At 47.0% G+C, this 17,739-nt stretch overlaps 1 protein-coding gene across 1 annotated transcript; it reads left to right on the forward strand.

The window, feature by feature from the left end:
• The first annotated feature begins 129 nt into the window (after positions 1-129).
• On the forward strand, positions 130-16,245 carry LOC116463720 (transmembrane protein 269-like). The gene is made up of 6 exons (XM_032146951.2): positions 130-235; positions 4,656-4,800; positions 7,986-8,083; positions 8,788-8,931; positions 9,595-9,795; positions 13,276-16,245. Exons 1-6 carry the CDS (start codon positions 208-210, stop codon positions 13,401-13,403), a joined length of 744 nt encoding a protein of 247 aa, XP_032002842.2. The 5' UTR covers positions 130-207; the 3' UTR covers positions 13,404-16,245.
• The last annotated feature ends 1,494 nt before the right edge of the window (positions 16,246-17,739 follow it).

Raw genomic sequence — 17,739 nt, forward strand, 5'->3', positions numbered from 1 at the left:
CCTCCATTCCCCACCGCCCCCACTACAAGACCTGGGCTCCCCTGGAAACAGGCCCTTCTCCCCGACTACAGACCTGCAACCCCTCCCCTGCTCTGGGGATTGTGAGCTAAGAGCTAGGGTGGGGGCGAGAGGCGCTCCTCGCCAGGGCTGGCCCCCTCCACCGCACAGGAAACGGGGCAGGAGGGCAGACCCCCATCTCATGTAGGAATGCCTTGTCCCCAGGGTGAGCCCCCAGGTGAGCCTCCGCGGCCGCGTAGAAGGGACGAGAAGCGCCGCTGCCCAGGTGATGTCGGCGACCAGCCCGGCTCCTTCCCGGTGTGGTCGCGGCTGGAGCCGGGCCTGGGCAGCCTCGGGACAGCCAGAGTGGGCCAGGGGACCACGTCCCGTCCCCAGAGGCCGGCCCTCCGTCGGAGGGTTTCCAGTCTCCAGGAAAGGAGCGGAGGCTGGGAGGGGAGAGGGTCTGTAACTGGCATGAGTGGCGTCGTCGCCGTGCCTGTGCCACGCGTGTCACCTGCTGGAGAGCTCCGCCTGGATGGTTTCACTCCGCGGAGGCGCCGCCTCGCCACTCAGTTAGAAACCTCAGAGCCATACTCAACTCTCCCCTCCTCTGCAGCCCCACTGCCACAGCCCCACTGCCACAGCCCCACTGCCACAGCCCTGCTTTTCTCCTCCTCACGTCCACCCTCTCCCCCCCACCCCCCCCCCCCCCCGCGTCTCCTGGCCGGTTTCCTTTTCTGCTATTTGTCCCCTCCAAGCCGCCCTGCGCTCCCTGCCCGTGTCTGACCAAGACTCTCCTCCCTTACTGAACACCACAGTGCCCGCCACGGGCTGCCACTCAAGGTCACATCCGCACGACCACCCCCGGCAGCCTACCTGCCAGTGTCATCTCCGGTCACCCCTCTCTCCCAGGATCCAGCTTCCTTATCGTGCTTCCACACCTGCGATTCATCCCTGGGCCAAGAATGCCCCTCCTAATTCTTTGTTCATCCTTAGAGACCCTGATAAATGTCACCACAGGAGTGGAACTTCCCCTGCCCCACCCCAGACTTAGTCTCCCCACAACAGCTGGCACATCCCCTTGTTGAACATTACACTTGTCCCTACACACAGCTGCCTCCTCTACCAGACTCTGAGCTGCTGGAGGGTGCGGCCTGGCTGTTGTTCTTCTCCTCATCCCCACACACACAAGGCCTGGCACACAGCAGCCATCAGCAATAAATAAACAGCATTTAAAAAAATGAGTAAGTGGAAGATCATAAGAACTGGGTAGTTGCTGGGTATGCGGAAGGGGCTGGACTGTTGAGTGTTCATCTGAGGCTTCTTGGAGGCCACATTGGGCAGGGTTAGATGGAGGGTCAATAGATTTGGTGCAGCGAGAGGGCGTCAGGGAAGCACCAGAGTGACCTGTGATGTTAATTTAACAAACACAGAACAACTTCTATTGTCAGGCCTCATACTGGGCACAGGGACCTAGGCCAGCACTCAAATTGCATTCCGTGTAGGAAAGCCAGTGTAGGCGGTGCCAAAACAGAGTGCCAAGTGTCACATGGTAAGCACAAAAAGACGAGACCATACAGATGAGGGGCACCTAATGTGCTCGAGGGGAATGTCAGAGGGGCTTCCTAAAGAGGAGCACCACCCAACCCAAGACCAAAGGGAGGTTCTGAGAAGGGTGGGGAGACTGAGAGGAAGCTGGGAGAGCTGAGCAGGGCTGGCATACCAAACGCAGGAGTTGAACTCCATCCTGAGGGCATTCAAGAAGCTGGGGAGTGACTACATCACCTGCAGGCTCGTGCTGTGCCAAGCCTCAGCCCTTGCCCCTCCTGGGAGCCTTCTCACCCCATGGCAGGCTGAGCCCCTTTTTGGTGCTCCCTTAGTAGCCCAGTCACCTCTTTTCTGTGCGGGGTTAGGTACTGTGGCTAAACTGTGTCCCTTGGTCTTAATCTTTTCTGTGTCCCAAGCACCAGGCACCACATCTTGCCCCTAGCCAAACATTTGCTGAATGAATGGGTAGTTCCTTATTTCTGTTGTCTTCTACAGCCCTTACTCTCAATTCCACATCCTTTCACACCTGGGACCCATGCATTCTGCTGCAAACAGCATTTAACTGGGAAAGAGGAGACCCAAATCAAATCCTGGCTCCACCATTTACTGGACAAGTCACGTAACTCTCCTGAAACCTCAGTTTCCCCATCTGTAAGATAAGGTACCACTATGAATAGTCTTAAGTCTCCACATGTATGCAAGAGACTCATTTCTTTGGATAGGTTGTAAACCCTGTGATGGCAGGGACCAAGGTTTCTACCAGCACCCAGCTCAGGCAGAGCATATAACCAGTGCAATATTCAGTCCTCTTTGTCAGTAGACAGCAGAGCACAGGGGAAAGAACACTTAAGGCAAAATTGTAAGTTTTGTTCTGCCACTTCTGGTGTGACCTTGAGCTAGATTCTTCCCATCTCTGAGTCTTCCTTGCTTTACCTGGAAAGTAGGGATAAGAACGCTTGCCTGACAGTGCTCACAGGGCCAATGGAAATCCTAAATGTGAAAGTGGTTTGTGAATGGAGGAGATAATGAAAGAGATGATATAGTAGACAATTGACCATTAATTAAAAATTAACCAGTGTGAAGTAGCACAGAGGCAGTAGCAATGCTTGACAGCTGGTAGACAGACCCTGGGCACCTGCTAACTGGCTCTGAGCAGCAGACACTGGGATGTCTAATCTTGCTGGGGTCAGCCCAGAGACCCAGGACAGACCACTGCAGCAGGTTCATGGGGAGGGAGTATGCAGCAAGTCCTTTGCCCCCTTCCCTTCCCTTCCCTTCTCAGATTTCCTTGGCTTGCATTGCTTCTTGTTTTAGATTTGGAGGGGCTCTGGCATAAGAAGGTCTTAGGAATCCCAATGGCTCTGGCCATGTAGCTACTGATCCCCTTTGGTGAGTGAGGCTGGCCCATGGAGGCGGTGAGCCCAGCAGTGCTGCCCTGATAAACGCTAGTCCCAAACTCCAAGTCAGCCCTCCCAGCTGCTGGCATCTTGGTGGCGGGTTTATGAGAAAGGACCATGGTTTGTCTCAGCTCTTGTCCAGACCAGATGGGCCTGGGGCTGAACAGAGGGGCTGGATGGAGGCAGAGCTGGAGGTGAGATTAATCCTCACCTCTGAAATGGGTGACAATTAAATGAGAAGACAGATCTGGGAACACCTTGAAACTTGTTTATTTTACTCAAGTGCAGGATCTATTTGTGGCTGGTACATTTGCCCCAACCAGTGGGGCTTCTCGGTTTTGGGGAAGAATGGGGCTCTTTCTCCAAGAGACTCAGTTTCACAAGCAGATTGAGTGTAAGGTGTACAAATGTGGCCTTAGAGTGAAAACAGAGACAAGACAGGCTGTGAAGATGGGCGGGGCCAGCCAATTCCCTGTTGTGGGAGAGACTGGGAGAGACTGGGAGCACTGTGGGGCCGGGCTGCACGGTCCCGCACACACAGGGAGGCCGCTGCTGCCTCGCAGGCCTGGCCATTGAGCTCCCTCACTGCTACATCCCACACACCTCCTCCTGCCGAAATCTATGCCCCCAGCAGAAGAAACACCAGATTTAGAATCAAACAGATGAGATTTGTTTCTACTTACTGTGTGACTTTGAGCAAGTATCTTCCTTTCTTTTAACCGTAGTTTCCTCATTCATAAAACAGGGGAGAATTCTAGCACCATCTCCTGAGGTTGTCAGGATCTGAGAAGCAGACATGGGGATGGGAACATGGCGAAAAGATCTTTGTGAACTATTCAATGTTGTACACTTTTTTTTTTTTTTTTAGACAGAGTCTCGCTCGGTCACCCAGGCTGGAGTGCAGTGGTGTGATCTTGGCTCACTGCAACCTCTGCCTCCTAGGTTCAAGCGATTCTCCTGCCTCAGCTTCCTGAGCAGCTGGGATTACAGGTATGCACCACCACACCCGGCTAATTTTTGTATTTTTAGTAGAGACGGGGTTTCAACATGTTGGCCAGGCTGGTCTCGAACTCCTGGCCTCAGATGATCCACTTGCCTCAGCCTCCCACAGTGCTGGGATTACAGGTATGAGCCACCATGTCCGGCTACACATTCATTTTTAATCTGCGGTCTCTTCCCTTGTGGGAAGTAGGCCTGCTGTTCTGACTGGGGCCTGTCAGAACCAGGACCTTGAGGCACCTCGGCTGCAGCCCTGTGCTTCAGAAGGAGTGAGCTTGGACTGTGGGACAACAGGGCTTCCTGGCACTACTTCTCTCTCAAACCAACCCTTCGTCAGTGACAAGGGCCCACCTCTCAGATGGGAGAAGGGCCCATATCCCCTGCATTCTGGGCCATGGGGCTCCAGGAGAGTCAGCATATGGACTGGAGGGATGTCTGTGCTGTGGGGCAAAGGTGCAGTCAGAGAGGGAGTGGAAACTACGCTTGTGTTGGTTCACCCACTCTGCTATTGAGCTTTCCCAAGATGCTGGATCCTCAGCACCTTTGTCTTCACCTCCTGAGTCTCCTTCATCTACCTCCTGTCTCCCTTAGTCCAGCCAGTGAAGCAGAATGTAGGGAGGGTGCCATTCTGGGATGAGATCTAGTGGAACAGGTCCCTGGGAGCCTCTTCTGGGACTCCTTAACCTTGGGAACCCTTTGCCCCTCTCTCTTGAGCCCCAGGTAAGGGTACCAGTTTCTTCTTGAGCCATGACCAGAGCCATTCCCAGATAAATGAGGTTTCCTGGAAGGATGTTACCAGTGCCTTATCTCTGGCCAACATGGTGCTGGGGCTCTTCTCCATCATCTTCAGCTTCAGCAGGTAGGTCTGGGGCCCAGCAAGCTCTTAGCCAAGAGCTGGAGCCAATGGCATGAGGGAAGGGGAGGGAGAGTTTAGAGAGCAGGCACTGAGGCACAGGAATCCACAGTGTACCCGGGGAAAGTGCAGTGGCTTAGGAGTCAAGGGGCCAAGATCCCAGACTCAGCTGTACCAGTTCATTCCAGCTATGGCAGTCTAGAATGGTTTTTATGAGAAAGTCAATAGATTCTGTTCTGGTGGCCCTTATGCAATCTTTGAGTAAGCCACAGTTCATATTTTCTAATTCTTAGATCATATGACCTGGCAGAATATTTGAAATTAGCACTGTTCTGGGAGGTCCAGGACATGTATATGTTCCCCCAAAATGTTGTAAGCAAATTCTATTTCTGTAAGTTGAATCCCATTTCACTGTTTTTGGGATGTCAGTCCTTAAAGATAAATCCTTTATGATGCAGGTAACATCCTCCTAATCTACTTGATTGTCTGTAACCATCAGCAAGTGACTTCTGTTTGGATTTGTTTCTCATCCATAAAATAAGATGACTTTACCTGATGATGGTTAAGCTCCCTTCCAGCTGGAAATTTTTGTAATTCTCTAAGTCTTGGTTTTTGGAGTATAATACAATAGGGTAGGGTATACCTACAGCAGAAAATCTCTTTTTTAAAGAAACTTTTTTTTTTTTTTTTTTTTTAGAGATGAGGTCTCATTATATTGCCCAGGCTGGTCTCAAACACCTGGGCTCCAGTGATCCACCTGCCTAGGCCTCCTAAAGTGCTGGGATTACAAGCGTGAGCCACTGTGCCTAGCCCAGAAAATTTCTATCTTCTTAGTTCAGCCTCATTATCTGGGAGTGTTGTTTTTATGCCATGATGGTGCCCTGAGTATTTTTATTTAGCTTCAGTCCCCTTTAGATCCATAGGACTAGGTCTAAACAAAGGAAATGCTGTGGTTGTTTGGAGACAGCTGAGGTCTAGGTCAGGCCCTTTGCTACTTCTGGGCTGCCTAAGTATTGCAATCAGGGCCTCTCAGGGCAGGTTTGCTTGCAGCTGTGGTGGCAGCTTTTAGAGGGACCTGGGAGCATGTGCTGAGCAGAGGCACAGAATCAAGAATGTGGGGTCTGAAAGAGCTCATGGAAATCATTTAAAGCATCAAAATACATGAGACAAAAGTAACAGAACTGCAAGGACAAATTAATGAGTCTACTATCAAGGTTGGAAATTTCCACACCCCTCTATCAGAAACTGACAGATCCAGCAGGCAGAAAATCAGCAAACATAGTTGAAGTCAGCAACACTATTGGTCACCTAGATAAAATGGACATCTATAGAGTACTTCATCCAACCATGCAGAGTATGCAGTCTTCTCAAACTCACTTGGACAGACCACATTCTGGGCCATAAAACATACCTTAACAAATTTAAAAGAAGTATACTCTTGGCTGGGCACAGTGACTCATGCTTGTAATCCCAGCACTTCGGGAGGTCGAGATGGGTGGATCATGAGGTCAGGAGATCGAGACCATCCTGGCTAACATGGTGAAACCACATCTCTACTAAAAATACAAAAAAAAAAAAAAAAAAATTAGCCGGGCATGGTGGCGGGCGCCTGTAGTCCCAGCTACTCGGGAGGCTGAGGCAGGAGAATGGCATGAACCCGGGAGGCGGGGCTTGCAGTGAGCCGAGATTGCACCACTGCACTCCAGCCTGGGCGACAGAGCAAGACTCCGTCTCAAAAACAAAAAAGTATACTCTCAGACCACATGGAAATGAACTAGAAGTCAATAACAGAAAGGTAGCTGAAAAATCCTGAAATATATGGAGATTAAACTACACACTTCTAAATGACACATGGATGAAAGAAGAAGTCTCATGAAACATTAAAAATGTTTTGAACTAAAAAAAATGAAAACACGATTTATCAAAACTTATAGGATGCAGGGAAAGCAGTGCTTTGCTTTGAGGGAAATTTATTGCATTGAATGCATATATTCAAAAAAAGAAAGACTTAAAATCCGTAATTTAAGCTTTAACCTTAGGAAACTAGAAAAAGAAAAGCAAACTAAATCCAAAGTAAGCATAAAAAGTAAAAAGTAAAAATTAGGCCGGGCGCAGTGACTCATGCCTGTAGTTCCAGCACTTTGGGAAGCTGAGGCCGGTGGATCACTTGAAGTCAGGAGTTCGAGACCAGCCTGGCCAACATGGTGAAACACCATCTCTACTAAAAAGACAAAAATTAGCCAGATGTGATGGCACATGCCTGTAATCCCAGCTACTTAGGAGGCTGAGGCAGGGATGATCGCTTGAACCTGTGAGGTGGAGGTTGCAGTGAGTGGAGATCGCGCCACTGCACTCTAGCCTGGGCGACAGAGGGACTCCATCTCAAAAAATAAAATAAAAATTAGAGTGGCAATCAAAGAAATCGAAAACAAGAAATTAATAGAGAAAAATCAATGAAACCAAAAGTTGGTTCTTTGAGAAGATCAATCAAATCGATAAAACTTCTAGCCAGGCTAACCAGGTTAAAAAAATGAAAAGACAGAAATTACCAATATCAGAAATGAAACAAGGGCCATTACTACTGATTCTACAGACATTAAAAGGATAATAAAAGAATGCTGTGAACAACTCTATGCCCACAAATTTGATATCGTAGCTGAAAATAATCAATCCCTTAAAAGACATAAGTTACCAAAACTCACACAAGGAGAAACAGGTCATCTGAATAGGTTTGTATCTATTAAACAAATCATTTAGCACACACTCCTCATTTTACAGATGGGGGAACAGACCTAGAGATGGGGTAATGATTTACCTAAGAATTCATAGGGAGATGGTGGCAGAGGCTGGGCTAGAACCTAGGTCCCCTGTGCCATCAAAAATGCCTGGAAGTTAGAGTTGGAAGGGATCTTAGTGATGTTCTAGGGGGTTTGGGGCACCCCTTTAAGACTGTAGATTGAGTTTGTGAGGGATGTAGGCATGTGTGTGTGCATGTGTGGTGTGAAAAGCAGCATATATCAGAAAGGATGTGAGTGTGGGGGACATGAAGAGATGTGTGTATGTGTGCAAGTGTTGGAGGTGTGTAGGAAGTGTATTAGTGTGTACTAATATACTAATGGGGGGCGGGGGAGAGTCTCCAGTGGAAACTGCGAAAGTGCTTCCCTGTTTGGGCTTGCTGGCCTGCGCTTTAGGAAACACCACTATGCCTCCTGGATGCTCCTGGTCAGCTTCCTGTTAGACGTGGCAGTCAGGGCAATGACCAGCCACATAAACATCTGCTCCAAATTGGGTGAGTTCAGGCCCCAGGCCCATAATCCTTGCCCCCAGTAGCATCCATCTGGGGTCACCCCTTCATCTATCCTCTAACATCCCGCAGGCCTTCATCAGGCATCCACCCCTGTTCACACCCCCCTGAGAGCAGCAGCAGCAGCCCTGGAGCAGGAGTTCGGGAGCCCCGCGGTCCAGCTCCAGCTCCTCTGCTGGCTCACTTATTGACCTTTGGGCGGTCCTTGTCCTGGCTTTCAGTTTTCTCATCTGCCCTGCTTCCCTATTCTGGGCCCATCCAGGTATTGGAGTGGAAGTGAGTAGGGGTGGGGTGAGAGGAGGTTGGCAGAGAGGAGATGAAAATTAAACCAGCAGAGCAGCTGGTTTAAAATACAGTAGAATGCTTCCATGTAAGATTTAGCTTGAAAAAAGTCCCACAGCTTATCAGTTTGTATCTGATCGTAGTCCAACCCTTGCATGTTAAGGGATGGGAAAACTAAGATCTGAGAGGGAAATACTTGCCCAAGGCCAGTGGCCAGCACAAGGCAGAGCCAGGAGGAGATCCAGATCTTTGATCTACAGACTGCCCCAGGGGAGCACAGATCCCCTCTGAGGCCTCTCTGGGGCCTCAGAACCCCTCTTGTCACTACCCAGCTCCCCTACTAGATGGGGGCTAAGGTGCAAGATGTGGGAGTATAAGTTCTTCTAACCTTGGGCCCTCTGGGGCAGGAGCCGAGCTGAATGACTTTGCCGTCTTCACCACCTTCGGCTTGGCCTCCGCTCTGCTCCTAGGCGTGGATGGACTTCTGAGTGGGATCCTGGCCATCATCTATGTGTCAGCTGCTTCTTTCCACTTGTGCTTTTATTCACCTGGTGAGTGGAACCAAGGTTGCCTTAGAACAGAGGGCAGGGGAGCACAGAACGGGGGGCTGTCGGATGCCAGAAGCCTGGGGTGTAGTTACTCCTTTTTTGGAGCTCCTTTTCCTTCCTCCTTGCGTGCCCCATGCCCCATGCCCACTGAGGCTGCAGGCTGCATTGGCAGAGCCCTGGGCTGGGAGGCAAGGGCCTTCGTTTCTTGGAGCAGCTGTGCCTCTTTCTCAATGCATGACCTGTGACCTTTGGATGGAGCACATTGATTCTTGGACTAGAACTGGAGGTTGTATTCCAGTTCCTCACAACAGATGGAGAAACCATGATCCAGTGAGGGAAATTGTCTTGCCTAAGGTCACAAAGTGAGGGAGAGCAGATACAGCACAGGGCTTAGACTAGCAGGTCTCAAAGGACCCTTTCAGCAGAGACTTCCTAGGAGCCAGGGCACACCCTGGTCCTAGCTGGCTGCCTGCTTTCACTTGGAAACCCAATGTAAAACCCATGCATCATCTTTGTGAATAAATGATTTTCAGCCTGCCACTGCCTTTGGGTTTAAGGGAATATTGTATCCTGGGTAGCGGCATACCCAAAGAGAGAGGGGCTTGCTTCATTTTGGTATCTTTAGAGCAGAGGGAAGCAGCTAATCTCCAGCGTTCTTCCTGGCAGGAGTCCCCTTCACATACAAGGGTCTACCCTGCCCCTATGCTTCCTGCATCTTGGCTTCCACCTCCCTTCTGACTAAAGGCAACAAGTTCATCCTCTGCTGCATGGCCTCACTCATGATTCTCTTCATGATGGACCAGAGCTACTATCCATATGACAAAATCCTGGAGTCTGAGAACTGGAAAAAATTGGTTCATATAGGAGGTGAGTGAAAATGTCACTATGGCCAGTTTGTTATCACTGTTGCTTATTGCCACTGTACCTCACCCCAGCATTTTTCTATCTCCCTTACTCTGCTTTATTTTTCCCCATAGAACTGATAATCATCTGACATATTTACTAGTTTTCTTATTGTCTATAAACACTAAACCTACCCCCAATAGAGGACTCTCTTTTATTCATGCTATTGATATAATCCCCAGTGCCTAGAATTGTGTCAATCACATCGTAGGTGCTCAGTATATACTTGCTAAATGTTAATAAGTTCAGTAGAGATTTAGGAAGCACCCACCGTGTGCCAGGCACTGGAAATCAAATTGGTAAACTAGGCAAACAGTCCCTGCCTCTGAATCTAGAGCCTGATCACAGGGGAGACAGATATCAAACAAATAATGGCAGAAATATCTAGAAACATATAGTTTTACTGTATGTATTATGCAAGTGCAGGGTGCTCTGAGAGAGTGTCAGAGGGTGACCTACTTCAGGCCGGGATGATCTGAAGGGAAGAAAAGGATCCTTAAGCAGGTGTCACTTAAGTGAGACCTACAAGAGGAGTGGCCAGGTGGGGGTGGGGAGGCTCAGGAGGTTCAGGCAGAGGAACAGTATGTTGTGATGGCTTTGAGGCCACAGGGGCTGGACACATTAGTGGAGCAACGTGGCTGAAACTTGCTGAGACAGCCAGTGACGCAGACTGAGGTCATGAGGTGAGCAGACCTGGCAGGATTTGGCATTTGATACCAAAGGCAAATGAGGAGCCTCTAAAGGGATTTATGCAGGGAAGTGGTATGGCTGGAGCAGCAGTTTTCAATAATCGCTTTGACTGCAATGTGGAGAATAGATTGTAGGTCTGAGCATGTAAGGAGGAAAACAAACTTTTTCTTCAGATGAGAGGTGATGGTGGCAGTGGGGATAAAGAGAAGTGAATGGATTTGAGATAAATGTTGGAAATAGAACTGACCTTGAGGAAGGAGGAGGAGACATGGATGACTCTTAGGGTTGGGTTTGAAGTAACTGAGCACTGGGTTCCAGGCCCTGAGTTCCTGGTCACACTGGGGCCTTGCAGTAGTCTCCCTAGAGCTTCCCCTGATTTAGGGCTTCCTTCAAGGAATATCAGTTTTTCTTCTCTTAAAATGTGCTCCTGTAAACAAAACAAACATCTATGGGGATGCAGAGTTCCTTCCATTATTCCCCTGTGAGTCCACTCTAGTTTATAGGGTCTTCAGTTTCATCCTGACCTTTCCCTTAAGGTTTATACCTTTTGTAACATTAGCACCAACAGCCTTTTCAAAGTTCCAGGCTCCTCCTACACCTTAGGTGGTAGAGGCAGAATGGTGGTGAGAAGCTTCTGGGTTTGGAAGCTTCTCAGGAAGACCTGAGCCCAAGCTCTAACTCTAGCACATATTAGTTGAACTTGGGCTAATACCTCACTGTTTTGAGCTCAATTTTATTCATCTGTAAAACGAAGCCACTAATCCTTACTTTGCAGGATTTCTGAGATTAAATGAGATTATAAATATAAATCCTCTGGCACAGATGTGTCCATTTCTAGCCTCAAACTTCTCCTCCACCTCCCCTTCTCCTATCTCATAACAGTAGTATTGCTTAGTGTTCTTCACTCCTGTAGATACTACTGATCCCCCTCTTCTCAAAATAAACCACATACTTGGCCTCAGCCTTCCTCAGATTGTCCTGCTGTGTGAGTAAGGGAGGAAACTGCACCTTACAGATTTTGACAACAGTTAATACCAGAGCCCTACTGGGAAGATTTCAAAATGGCTTCTGTGGACATTCCTCTTATTTGGAGTGCAGCCAGTCGCCTTCTTAGACAGAGGTCCCTTCTACCCCACAGAGCTTCGTATGTCTGAGAACTGGCCTGTGTGACCAGCACTCTGAGACCTTTTATAGTATACTTTTTTTTTTTAAAGAGAGTACCCCAATATCATACATATATGGTAGAGATGGGGTCTCACTCTTTTGTCCAGGCTGGTCTCAAATTCCTGGACTCAAGCAATCCTCCCGCCTTGGCCTCCCAAAGTACTGAGATTACAGGCATGAGCCAACGTGCCAGCCATGTACTTTCCAAGACAACTCTGGTTTTCAGTATTGTCTTTTTGCCTCAACAGATCAATGACTATTCTTGAAATGCAGTATTCCAAAATGCCTATGCATATCCTTAACTGCTTCTTACTCTTAGAAGTGGTCTTCTATCAGATCATATGTTCTGATTTCTCTTACAGGATACATGGTGATCATTCCCATGGAAATACCATTGGCTCATACTCTCTTTGTCCTCTTTTTGAGCTCCCTGAGGCAGTGTGTCTAGTTTTTAAGAGTCAAGCAGAAGTGGGTTTGAATCAGGACCTTGCATGGGTTACTTCTGTTTCTTCTTATGAAAAACAGACTTAGTTCTAAACCACGGGATTATTGTGAAGTGTAAATGAAAAAAATGTACACATCTAGCGGAATGTCTAGTGCAAAATAGATATTCCACAGACGTGAGTGCTCTTTTGCCTTTTGGTGGTGAATCTGAGATGCAAATTGCATTGGGAGTCCCCAAGACCACCCCTGAGAAGACTCACAGGACTCAGCTTGTTGTTGTACTCATGGCTAAGATTGATTTCAGCAAAAGGATGTAAAGCAAAATCAGCAAAGGGAAAAGGTGCATGGGACAAAGTTCGGGGGAAACCAGGTGCAAGCTTCAGAGAGTCCTCTCCCAGTAGTCACACGAGATGCACTTAATTCCTCAGCACTGAATTGTGATAATACAATAAAGTGTTGGCTACCAGGGAAACTGATCAGAGACTCAGTGCCCAAGTTTTACTGGGGGATGGTCATGTCAGCACCCTGTGCCTACCATGTACCAAAATTCCAGACTCCCAGAAGGAAAGCAGATGTTACCACTGTGCTTATACGGACAGTCTAGGAACAGTGAGACACTCTTACCAGTTGGGGAAAGTTTTATGTTGGTCTAGGGAACTGTTTACTATTCAAGTTTCCAGGCATCAGCCCAGGGCCAGCCTTGCAAGAAGGCCTTTCTGAGGATAGCAGTCTCAGGCCTGCACGTGAACTCTTTTCTGCATACATATCATATTGCATTGGTCATTATCACATGTTAAATTTAAAACAATGAGGACGATTTTTTTTTCCTAACAAGGGTTTTTGGTTTTTGTCTTGTTTTGTTTTGTTTTCCCTAACAAAGGCAATTCAGATTTATTATTGGCTGGAACTTCTGATGTGAATTTGACACAATGGAACCTGAGACTGCATTGGGCCATACTTCTCTAGTTACTTACCTGTCTCTATTAAACTGAACTTGAAGACAGGGCTCCTGTCTCTTTTTGTTTGTTTCTTAGGCACTGTGGGTGAAAAATAAAGAATGGGAGGGTGGGGATGGGAGAGTAGAGGGTAGAAAGCATAGAAGACAGCTTCCTAGAAATTGAATGTCTGTACTTTTTCTTCTTCCAGGTGTCATCATGCTCTTTTTCTCCCCATTGTCTCTGTCTGCTTTTTACTGCCTGATGTGGTCGCTCTCGTACATCTTCTTTCCAGATGCTCTGTGGGGCAAGGCAGCCTGTCTTTCGCCACAGCACTGAGGAAGCTAAGCAGCTCTACCAGCTTCTGCCGGCCTCTGTGGGTTTGTGTCAGCATATTGGGTCAAGCCTGCACTAAAGCTTTGCATGTACCTGTGTTGTCATATACTAGATATATGGTATGTCTGTTGCCATGAAGTGAGAAACCCAAAGCAGGGTCAGTGACCTTCACTTCTTTCTCTTTATTCAGGGTTCTGACTCCCTTGCGGACAATACTTGTTTATGTCATGTAGAACAGAATATCCCCCCGCCTCAAGCTCAGTGTGGGCTGGGTTTGGGTTCCAGCTCCATTACCAGCCGGGTGACTGTGTGCTACTAAGGTCCATCCCTTGGAAAGGAGTGAGAGCCTTCAGAACTGGTATTGGCCTCGGCCTCAGCCCTGCCTGGTGGGGCTTCCTGAAGCATTTCTTACTCTTGCAGACTCTGGCTCTGAGAGTGGAGCTAATCACTGGACTCTTGTTGCCCAGTTTGAATGTGTGTAGGATTTTGTAACTTCAACATTCTGTATTTTAATAGTTCAAAGCTGCTGCCTTTTGCTTTGTTTAGCAATTAGATACATTGGTGACACAGGGCATCATCTGGCTTGCAGGATCTCGTGTGAATTTTCTTTCCTATGCTGGAAACTACTAAACTCTAGCTATTCAGATGCCATTTCATATTCTAAAATCCAAATCAAATAGAAATAAATAGTACTGTATGGCAAAGTTGTACCTCACCTGGAACTCGGGTCCACTGAGCCCCCAGTGTAGATAGACATTCCACCTCCCAGATGGTGGAAAAAAGGATTGATGGCTGGTTCTGCTCCACCCTCAGAGACTGTGCCAGAACACCTTCTACCCTGGATATAACATTTTTAAGTTTCCAGAACAATGTATGTGGTAAATATACATCTATTCTCAAATTAGATGTTTAAAAATAAAAACCCAAAGTAAGATTTGGCTGTAACAGAATAGATAGTGCCTTCCTGTTAAATCATTCATATGTTCCTAGTTAGATGGATTTGCCTGTGTCCCATGACTTTATATCTCCTTCAGTTTAAGTTTTGTATTTTTGCTATCTGCCATAGTGCCTGACACTCAGAAATGTTCACTTTGTATATGAATTGATTTAGTTGTGGATTCTAGTAAGTTACATACAATGTTTCTATAATGTGGTAAGAATTACCACAAATATACACAGGCTTAGACCTTTCAATACGATGTCCTTCAATGCTATACATTCATTTCAATGTGATGCTCCCCTTAATCAAAGCATTTTAGGAACTCCAATTTGAAAATGGTCTTCACATAAATTCTTAAGGACCAAGCAGCTGTAACAATGCCTGAATAAACAGGTGCTCAACGCCACCACCACCAAAAAGCGAAAAACAGGTTTTATTCTGAACTGACTAAATTTTTTCCAAAAACCTAACATTTGAGATTAGCCAATTATGTCATATTCTTAAATCAAATTAGATATCATATTTGGACTTAAATGCCTTGTGGCTCTAAAATTTGAAACTATGTTGAAAGGAAAAAGATGCAATTCTGAAAGAGAATTTCCATGTCCATTTTAAGTGACAGCAGCAGAGTTAAATATACAGACCCCCAGGAGGACAGCTTTGAAAAGTAAAATGCCCATTTGGATGTGTAAATTATGGCTTGATTGTAACGGCAATAATTCATACTTAATTGCCTCCAGTTTTTTTTGTAGGTTAATGACACTAGGATAGTTATAGGTCAGCTGACAGCCAGTTAACAGAGGGATCTGTACTTCCTTGCACCTCTCTGAGAGTATGGTTATACTTCTATATGGGCTCGAGGGTCTCAGATACTAAGGCTACTCATTCAATGCCTTTGCTTCCTCAGATAGTGGTTTTCTAAAATAGAATGTCTCTTCTTGGGCTTCCTCTTAGGAACAAGGGAGAAGGCCAAGACTTTAAAATCTGCACTTCTCAAATGAATACATGAAGCCAGTGGGGTTTAGGCAGTTCTCTTTGTCCTAAACTTGATAGAGAGTGTAGATTTCCCTCCTGGTCAACTTCTAGTCCCTTTTTCCTAACCTGAAGTCCTACTTCTGTGTCTGATAAGCAGAGTCAAGTGACTGAGAATTCTGCTACTCTTTTAGCCCTGTGACCTTGAATAAAACGCTTAATCTCGGCCGGGCACGGTGGCTCAAGCCTGTAATCCCAGCACTTTGGGAGGCTGAGGCGGGCGGATCACGAGGTCAGGAGATCGAGACCATCCTGGCTAACACGGTGAAACCCCGTCTCTACTAAAAATACAAAAAATTAGCCGGGCGTGTTGGCAGGCGCCTGTAGTCCCAGCTACTCGGGAGGCTGAGGCAGGAGAATGGCGTGAACCCGGGAGGCGGAGCTTGCAGTGAGCCGAGATCACGCCACTGCACTCCAGCCTCCAGCCTGGGGGACAGAGCAAGACTCCGTCTCAAAAAAAAAAAACAAACAAAAAAAACGTTTAATCTCTCTAAGCCTATTTTCTTATCTGTAAAATGGAGGATTTACTTCCTTTCAGGGTTGTTTTGTGGATTGAACAACCGTGATGTTTTATGTGGATGAACGTAAAACACCTAAAATAATGAATGGCATGTAAAATATGTTAAATAAATGTTAGATGGCTTTCTGTCCCCTCTAGCCTTCTTCTCTTCCCATATATACATATTTCAATTTAGAAAGTAATAATAGTTAACATTTACTATGTACAATAAATGTATAATTAACATTTACTATATTATACCATATAATTTACTATGTGTCAGGAACCGTTCCTTGAATTTTACTATTTTACATAATCCCCTAAACAATCCAATGAGATAGGTGACCACAGGTTTTAGGTCAGCAGTTCTCAAAGTGTGGTCTGTGGACCCCTGGGGTTCCTGAGACCCTTTCGGGGTCAAAACTGTTTTTTTTTTTTTTTTTTTAGAGACGGAGTCTCACACTGTCGCCCAGGCTAGAGTGCAGTGGCGTGATCTCGGCTCACTGCAAGCTCCGCCTCCCCGCCTCCCAGGTTCAAGCAATTCTCCTGCCTCAGCCTCCCGAGTACCTGGGACTACAGGCGCCCGCCACCATGCCTGGCTAATTTTTTGTTGTTGTTGTATTTTTAGTAGAGACGGGTTTCACCGTGTTAGCCAAGATGGTCTTGATCTCCTGACCTCGTGATCCGCCTGTCTCGGCCTCCCAAAGTGCTGGGATTACAGGCGTGAGCCATGGTGTTTTCTTAATCCTAAAACTGGGACTAAAATGTCACTCTGTTGACATTTTTGCTAATGGAGCAAAGCAATGGTGGGCAACATGCCTGACATTCTGGTTTGAATCAAGGCAGTGGCCCTAAACAGTACTGCTAGTTATTGTACTTTTCACTGCTGCAGGCTCACAGTAAAAAACAAAAAACTGAAGAATGTCATGATGAAGTAGTAAAAATTATTAATTTTATTAAACCTTTACCCTTGAGTACACTTCTTTTTTTTTTTTTAGATGGAGTTTTGCTTTTGTCATGCAGGCTGGAATGCAATGGAGTAATCTTGGCTCACTGCAACCTCCGCCTCCTGGGTTCAAGTGATTCTCCTGCCTCAGCCTCCTGAGTAGCTGGGATTACAGGTGCCCGCCACTACACCCAGCTAATTTTTTGTATTTTTAGTAGAGACAGGGTTTCACCATGTTGGTCAGGCTGGTCTTGAACTCCTGACCTCAGGTGACCCACCTGCCTTGGCCTCCCAAAGTGCTAGGATTACAGGCATGAGCCACCGTGCCTGTCCAAGTACACATCTTTTTAATATTCTGTGGAATGAAATGGAAAGCACACATAGAACATTCCTGCTGCATACTGCAGTGATGATGGTTTTCTGGAGGAAAAGCACTGGTTTGAGTTTGAGCTGAACTCGCTTCTTTTCTTATGAAACACCAAAGGACGATTGACAGACTAGGGTTGCTCAGACTTGTCTTTCTGAAAATATAAACAGAGAGAGCCTGTTGCTTCAAGAAATAGTTTTTGTTCCAATTATGGACACAATGGCCTCTGGACCCCTTACGCTGGTATTTCTTAGAGGTAGAAGATAAATCTTTTTCCTTCTAAAATGTGAATAAAAGGCCAGGTATGGTGGCTCATGCCTGTAATCCCAGCATTTGGGAGGCCAGGAGTTTGAGACCAGCCTAGGCAATGTGGCGATTCCCCATCTTTACAAAAAAATTTTTAAAAATTAGCTGGGTGTGGTGGAACACATCTGTATTCCTAGCTACTCGGGAGGCTGAGGTAGGAGGATTGCTTGAGCCCAGGAGTTCAAGGCTGCAGTGAGCCACGACTGTACCACTTGCACTCCAGCCTGGGTGACAGAGCAAGATCCTGAC

The sequence above is a fragment of the Hylobates moloch genome, unplaced genomic scaffold, assembly GCF_009828535.3.
Source record: "Hylobates moloch isolate HMO894 unplaced genomic scaffold, HMol_V3 SCAFFOLD_55, whole genome shotgun sequence".
NCBI lineage: Eukaryota > Metazoa > Chordata > Mammalia > Primates > Hylobatidae > Hylobates > Hylobates moloch.